Raw genomic sequence first — 8788 nt, forward strand, 5'->3', positions numbered from 1 at the left:
ATATTGATAACACATCCCCATTTTGTGAGATCCTGTTTTAAATATTTACTAAAATCGTCTTCGACGGGTTTCATTTGATCGTATATATTCTCGTATTTATATATGAATGTATATATATGCTCTTTTCTATGTTCAAACAACCCTTTTATTTTTACTAATACTTCCTACAATTTAAAAAACATATTTTTCTATTCGGTTATTGAATTATATATAAAATCAAATATATGTGTGAAAAAATACGCATTCTTATTCGCCAAACTATTTAATTTCAGTAAGTGATTAAAATAAACTCCGAATTTTAATAAATGCACTTAAATTTCTAATGTAATAAATTGTTACTTTATACCTCTAATATCTATTACGATTTTGTCGATTTTTTTTCAACATGTGACAATATCTGAAGTACGGGGGGAAGATCCATGTCAGGTACTTTTATAATTGCAAAAATGTTCGACAAGTATTCAAAAGCTTTGATCATAGGGTACCATGCTATATAATCTTTCTCTCTTTTCGGTAAATAACTCGCAAGATCCCAGAATATAGAGAAATTCAGTCTTTTCTCCATCGCAAGATGAAACGCGTCATCGATAATTTGCGCTCGATTGAGAACATGTATATTTGTATAATTTTCAGAATTTAAATAACGTACAATTCTTCGCCAATTCTCGGGATCATAGTTGACACGATAATATCCTATTATTTAACAAATAAATTTTATCGACTTTTTCACTTATTCCTTCGATTTTTTCATATACATATTATATGTCTTTGAATGAATATAATAAAAAATATTTCGATATATATATATATATATGTATATTATTTTCTTATATTTTAAGTATGTAAAGCTGTATTAAATAAATTTAATAACATATGTATACATATGTATATTATATTGAAAAATGAAAATTTTTTTTCAAAGAAGAAGAATAATTTTTGAGGTATTTTAAAAATGTGCTAAAGCCATCTGAAATAGTGTTTTATCAAAATATATTTTTATTGAAAAATGTCATCTAAGAATTTTCAGCGTGTGCTTTTTCGCCTCTGACGTCACAATCTAACATGGCCGCGGCGAAGACCCTTAATAAAAATACTAACTAAAATGTCTACTAATAAGAATACTTATGTGATGATATTTACCAGTTTGTTGTATATTGACAATAAACCATTGATCTCCATTTTTAATGGGTATTTTCGGCTCGGGATTTGACTCCGTTAAACAATAATCAATGGTTGGCCAACTTATGTTGAAATTAATGTTTGTTTCCGTAGTATAGGTGACGGGTATAAAAAAGGGTTTTGGGAGTTGACCGAATTTTTTGTCTATCGATATTTTCATGTGAGATCTATAATAATCCCGTATCGCATTTAACACAGGACAAAACTTCTGTTCAGTCCAAATATCCATCATTTGTGTTACGTTTAGTTTGTAGTTCTTAATTTTTGATTTACCTATGGCGGTCTGCATAATATTCCATAAATCATCGGGAGTTGTCGAATTTAAGTAAGTCAACCTGTAAAATTTAACATTGTAGAAATAAAAACTATGTACAATATATTTGATTCACACTCAGAAAATTTAAAATCATAATTATTTATTTTAATTATGAATTGATCTTGTCTGTTTTTATTAACTACTTTGTCGACAGATTTAACTTTTTATTAGCGTTCACTAATTTTTTATTTTTCAAATTTTTATTACATAGGTAAGATTGAATATTCATTGGATATACTTTTATGAACTTAATGTATATTTTTTTATGTTGTCTAGAAAAGATTTACATTTTTACTTTTCTTTCGTACATACTTTTCTGTTTGTGTACATTTTTTTGTGGTACATAATTATTATATTACAATATATTTGTCACTTACTTCATGTTTAGATATGTGTTGATACTCATCCAAAATATATTATTGGGAATTACACTTTCTAACATGCGCCATACATTGGGTCCTATTATAGCAATAAATAATTGAAATAAGAAACAAATAAATGTAAAATTAAAATTTTTTTATTTTTTTTAGATATTTATGATTAGCCATTTCACTATTGTTGAATTGTATTATTTATAATTTTTTTTATAAAATAATATATAATATACATTTTATAGTAATCAAATTATAATTCAGATATGCATACACACCTATAATATGATGACGAATAGTAGACTCAATTTTAAATGTTAAATCATTTGCAAATTCTTCATAAATATCGGGAAGAAAATGAATGTCTAGATGACAAGATTCATGTCGATCTTGGATTATGAACAAGTCTATTATCCGAGAGTTTGGAAAGGCCTAAAAACAGAAAAAGAAGCTTGCATTAACAATACGCATTGATATATATATGGAATTACTTGTTATTTCTAAAGAAAGCTTTTATATTTTATATAATATAATATTACATAATTTTATAGCATTTGACAATAAAGTATTTGACATATAAAAAATATTATTAAACTTATATATAAAAAATAAACTTGCAAGTTTTTTCTAAATTATAATACAAATTTAAACATAGATAGTTGCTATATAAATAATCTAGAATGTCTCTTTTTAAATTATTAAAATATTGTAAATTGTAAGAAAGTGAAAAAATGAATATTTAATATTTTTCGGCATTTCTATTCTTAACGAATAAAGGGAAGACAATTTCAAATCTTTTCATGTTGTCACAATATCGACAAAAAATGTCTTATAATTAGCATTAGAAAATTTATAATAATAATTTATAATTAATTTATAATAATAATAATATAACCTTATCAACGATATGCGTTTCGACGAACTTAATGAAGCCCTCATTTAACCATCGGTGAGAACAACAACAAGGATTGAAAAGATTACCAAACCACTGATATATTATATCATGAATTATTAAGCGCATTGTTATAGTTTTAAACACAGCAGAATGTAATTCTTCATCGTAGATAATATATCTTTCACTGAAAAACAAAAGAAAATTAATTTTTTGTCACAATGTATTTTTATACATTATGTTAATTATATCTAATTATTTTATATAACTTTATGTGCACTTTCTCTTTCTCAAAAATATAATAAGCGGATATTTTATTTTCCAATATTCTTTATATTTTTTCTTTGATAGGATAAAATAAAGCTCTTAACAATTCTTTGATTAATACAAAAAAAACATAGATATCAAACTCATACAATAAGTTCAATAATAAAGATATAAATATATGTCCTTAATGACATTAAAACTTAAAGTTGTATATAGTAAGTCAATTAATTTGAAATTGATTTTTTGAATTTTTGATTTGATATAATAACGAAAAAGTTTATGAATAAATAAATGTGACTATTACGTGATAAATATGAATGTAAGTTATTCTATAATTTTATTATACGTGTGTTACTGTCAATTATTAAAATCACTTATGGAAATTACTTTAAGCATTAATGTATATTTCTAAACTATAAAATTCTTTCTAAATGTTAAAATAATCGGAAAATGCTGTTATATAAATCTCTCTTTAATCAAGCTTCTATTTAATTCTAACAATAATCGTATAAAAATGCGAGTTCGAATTTTTTAATCTTGAAAAGCTGAAAATAAAATATATTTTAATGAGTTATAATTATGATTGTTTCTTAAATGTATGTATTACTTGTACAATAGCAGTCCCCAAGTCTGCCTGATTTTGTCTCCAAAATTCGGAATAACGACATAATCTACTTTAGGGCCTCTCTTTAAAATCTTCCAATTGTCTTCTAAATACATGGTTACATTTCCGACAACATGTTGCGTAAATTTAATGTGAGGTATCAAGTGCGATCTACACCACGTCTTTATCATTCTTTTCGCAGCATTAAGGTCGTATCTGAAGGGATCTGAAGATATCATATTAGACGTCATCAGAATTAACGTTACATTATTTGCATACATCGGAAGGGTCGTGAGGAAATGCGTAAGCATCATGTTATTAGTCAGAAATTGATGCTTCTTTCTCGGCATATTTGATAAAAGTTTGTATCTATTATCATGTTCTACTGAGATGTTAAAGGTGGCAGTTAATTTTGGCTCGCCCAAACATGGAAACAGTTGTAGGGTTCTTCTGGGCTGGAACAATGTTGCGACGAACCTAATACATTATAATGACAAATTTTTAGCAATTGTTGGTACAGAAATATTCAGGCTTCTGATTTCTCGCCAACCATGTTGAAATTGTGACGTCAGAGGCGAGAAAACACACACTAAAAATTCTTAGATGTCATTTCGAAATAAAAAGATATTTCGATGAAACCGCACTTTGGATGGCTGTAACACACTCTTAAGATACGTCGAAAACTATTCTTTTCCCTTTATAATCAATCAATAGCTGTAAAATGATTGTAACATAAGGCCCAGTTCGTCTGGTTTTTGCGCATGCGCAGTCATTCCGCATGACAAAATCTGATATCACAATTATTTTACGGTTGTTTATCGACTGTCAAGGAAAGAGAATAATTTTCGAGGTATTTTAAGAGTGTGCTAAGGCCATCTGAAGTAGTGTTTCATCGAAATATCTTTTCATTTAAAAATGGCATCTAAGAATTTTCAGCGTGTGCTTTCTCGTCTCTGACGTCACAATCTAACATGGCCGCGGCGAGGACCGAAAAGCCTTAAAGATCGCAGAATGCCATTTATAAACGAGTTTGAGAAGTATAATGTTTCATAGCATTTGTTTTGTTATCCTATTATTAAGAGATAGTATGCTAAATTGTATCCCCTAAGATAAATATTAAAATTATCAAAGAATCGACAAAATTTTTATAAAAAAAATTTAAATTAATAGTTCTTTGTCAAAAATATACGCTAAACATTAACACAAATTTATCATTGTTTTATATTGTAAATTAGAAATTTAAAAAAGGTAGTATTTGGTACTATTTACAACACCGGTTTGCTAAATTGTACCCATAAATTTATAAATCGTAACTCTAACAATAAAATTAAAAAATTGTAACAAAAATAAAGTTTTTTTTCTAAAATATAAATAAGCATTATCTCAATTATAAATATAAAATTTAATATTTTTTTCAAATTCCCATTTAAATAAGGAAGGAATTTAAAAAAAAAAAAAAATAATGCCTAAGTAAATAAATAAGTTTACTGAATCGTACTATATCATCTATTATATGTGTATATGTATATATATATTTTTTTTTATTTATATATACCTTTATATATATAAAAGCTTATTTTTTTAATATAACTTATTATACACTTACTCTTTCTTATCCTCTTTCTCGTCTATGTACCAAGTTTGCAAAGGCTCGTCCATGTCATGTATAGAGTTTGAAAAATCGACATATAGAGTATAAGATCCGCATTCCAAGTTATTTTCAGGCAACGATTGTTCAGCAAAATCAAGAACGACAGTATCCTTATTATGGCTATATGAAAGCTTTGGTACATAGATTATACCACTGTCGGAGGACTCCAAATTTACTTTTGTTACATTCATATATTTTGATATAAGTAAAGTTATGTTGCGTGTTGCACAATTAATAAAAACAGTAATACTAGATTCTCCATAGGACACGTATCCTGGTATCAGTGACATCTTCAAGTTATATCGAAGCGGTATCACACAGTTCAACGAACGATATTTAAACTCTCTACGCCATATTTCCCTCGCATTTACATCGATAGAAAAAGCCATTGTCATTACAAGGATATATAATAAAGTATTCAATGATAATTTTAGGAACATCGTGCCAAGTCTCATTTTTTAGATATCTGCAAAAACGTTTCCTTGCTAAGAGTAAGTAAAACAGAAAACGAAAGCAAAGAACAAGTTAATGCAAGAAAAAGAAATACAAAATTGTCGATTCCAGTGAGAAAAGGAAAATATATTAAAGAGAAAAATTATTAAAGAAAATTACAAAAATTTAAAAAAAGATACACAACCTATTTAAATAGTTGTTCATTGTTGTTTTACAAATCTGGAGGTGATTAAAGACCCAAAACAAGAAAAAAATTAGTGTAAACATAGGAATTGCATTGATTTTCGGATAATGTTATTTTTATGTTAAAATTTCAAATTTCTTTACTTTCGAGTTTTTTTGTCAAAATTGAAAGAAGGGACTTCTTTCTCTAGTTTTTATAAGTTTTGTAACATAATTATACAAAATATAGTCAATAATAAAAGTTGCAGACAGCTTTAACACTCTAGAACGTGAAGGTACATCTCTTAATTTGTTTGTGTATGTGTTTATTTTATTTATTACATTTATATATTAAATTAATGAATTTCCAGAACTATGTTCATACCAATTTTTTTGTCCTTGTTTTTGGGTCCCTAATCATCTCACGAGCGATTGACCTTTTGGATAATTTTGTATAAAACAAGTTTGATTGAGAGATACATACATCATAAAGCTTTTATAAATATTAAATTCAGAAATATATGCTATATATTTAAGCATAAAATATGTATAAAATAATTTCTTCTAATAATAATTGAATTTCTTCTATAAAATAATTGAACTTTGTACGTTGGAATTCATAATGCTTGTAATATGTTATTATTATCACGTTTATATGTCACTTGTCAAATCATATTCGTATACTGTGATAATAAAAATATTGATATTAAGCTTATTTCAATTTTTGTCTATATATGTTTCACCAGCTAATCAAACTAAACAAAATAATGCATAGAAACTTTTCATTTTTACTTATTATTGTATAAACATTTCTTTAAGAAACTAATATCCATTTATATCTTTTTATATTTATTACATATTTAATATAACATATGAGAAAATATTGATTCTAGATATCTATTCGGGAAAAAATATGTATCAAACAAGACTTAATCTGTCTTTAATTTTTAATTTATTACGTATTAAAATTTATTACGTATTAAAAAATCAAAAAATACTGTTACAATTTACATCTATAAATGTTTTCACGTTATTTGCAATATGCAAAAAAATAAAGATAATAATTGAAATAAAAGAAACATTTAAAAGTTTACTTAAACATTAAATAAAATATTTTTTAGAAAATAAAAACTATAATAAGATAGCGAATTCTTTACGTATTTTTATATAATTATATTCAAAAGATATATCTAAATGTTTTGTATTTGACTTACCTTGATCTATCTTTGTAAAATCACGAGTCGAATCACTTTAGTCAAAAATGTATCGCTTAATTCTGATGTTATCTCTTCAAAGGACCATCAAAATCTGACGACGTTTGCAGTATGATAACATGTGAAATACATAATCTCACGTAAATAGCTTCTCAAGGTTATACATAACAAACGTCTTATTCGATCATTACTAAATCGATAAAAGTTGATACATCGTTAAAAAGTTCTCGAGAAACATTTTGTCTATTACAATTTATAATAATTTTCAAAAAATTTAATCAGGAAATTATATGTTATTTGCAAACAGAAATATATATTTTTTATATTTGTTTGATTTTTAAAAGGAATTATTTCTTTCCTTGTCACAATTTATTGGATGATGTATAAAATAAGTACATTTGATATTTTTTCAATTTTTTACTGGGTTGTTATTCTAATTTAATGTAAGAGGAATTAAAAATTCTGTTCTAATGATAAGTACGAGATCAATAATGCAAAATTCAACTTTTTATAAAGTAAAGAAAAATTGATATAGCTTTTATGTGAGAAACACAATTTAATTTCTTCTTTTTATGCAGTAAGGATAAAATTCTTTTTTTCTTTTAAATTATAGTGTTATGCTCAGAATACAAATGTTATTAAAATTTTTATTTTACATAAATGTAAAAAAAAAACAAATAATATATAATTTTATAAATATGTTAATAATAAAATACTATAAATAATAAAATTATTATAAAAATTAATATGAATTAATAATGGTAATTTTAATATTTTAATATTATTATGTTAAATGTACTAAGTAAATATTAATAATAAGATATCAAAATATTAATGTTTATATTATATATATAGAATTTAATATCTTGTATTTATTTAAGATATCTTTGTATTAATATTTAATAGAGCGTTATATATATTCAATATGCATAATATTATATACACATACATACATATACATATACATACATATATACATACATATATATATATATATTTGTATAATAAACATTACATATAAATATAATTGATATTTACATAAATACTAAAACTGAATAATGAGAGCTAACAACGTTTTAAATACATTTACAATATAATACAATGAAAGTAATTAGAAACAAATAATCATACAATAAGTAATTTATAAATAAATAATAAATATATTAAACCTATACCTATTTGTATATATGTATAATATTTATAATATTATTTAGAATATTTAGGCTCTTTTGTACTGTTATAAAATGTTTATAAAATGGGAATACACCTGTTATGTTTCGAAAAATGTCCAAAATTTTAATTTTCCAGTCCCTTATTAGGTATCTCCTTTCGATATTTTGGTACAAACTTTGAAGAAAATCCAGATGGTTATTCATAAATTTATGTCGTTCTTTTAACTTCTCTGCAACAATAGGCAAATATGAGGGTGGCATATTTTTTAACGCGAATTCATATACCTAAAATAAATACTATTTTAATTTTGAATTTTTCATCAATTAATAATTTCGTAATTAATTATTATAAAAATATCTAAGAAAGAAAAAAAGGAAAATACATACATTACAATATAAGATATGTAATACATTCTGATAAAAAAAATAAATATTATAATGAATCTTTATAAATAAATATTTATAAAATTTACCTCTTCATATGATTTGATATAATACACATTATTA

At 24.6% G+C, this 8788-nt stretch overlaps 1 protein-coding gene across 1 annotated transcript; it reads right to left on the reverse strand.

Moving 5' to 3' along the window:
• Positions 1-358: 358 nt before the first annotated feature.
• On the reverse strand, positions 359-5337 carry LOC145945179 (aminopeptidase N-like). Its single transcript, XM_083054004.1, has 7 exons — positions 5236-5337; positions 3633-4106; positions 2848-2854; positions 2145-2298; positions 1873-1954; positions 1141-1514; positions 359-693 (listed from the first exon to the last, which is right to left on the reverse strand). Exons 1-7 carry the CDS (start codon positions 5286-5288, stop codon positions 359-361), a joined length of 1479 nt encoding a protein of 492 aa, XP_082910130.1. The 5' UTR covers positions 5289-5337.
• Positions 5338-8788: the final 3451 nt, after the last annotated feature.

Source organism: Prenolepis imparis, unplaced genomic scaffold, assembly GCF_030444845.1.
Source record: "Prenolepis imparis isolate NDT839.2.m4 unplaced genomic scaffold, iyPreImpa1.0 SCAF_14, whole genome shotgun sequence".
In the NCBI taxonomy this organism is placed as follows: Eukaryota; Metazoa; Arthropoda; class Insecta; order Hymenoptera; family Formicidae; genus Prenolepis; species Prenolepis imparis.

Bases quoted from the DNA above. Each gene is read 5' to 3' on its own strand.
- LOC145945179 (XM_083054004.1), bottom strand. From the start codon at position 5,288: ATGGACGAGCCTTTGCAAACTTGGTACATAGACGAGAAAGAGGATAAG. The intron at 4,107-5,235 runs GTAAGTGTATAA...ATAATGTATTAG, and splicing joins GAGAAAGAGGATAAGAAAGA to GTTCGTCGCAACATTGTTCC. The intron at 1,515-1,872 runs GTAAGTGACAAA...TAAATTTTACAG, and splicing joins AACACATATCTAAACATGAA to GTTGACTTACTTAAATTCGA.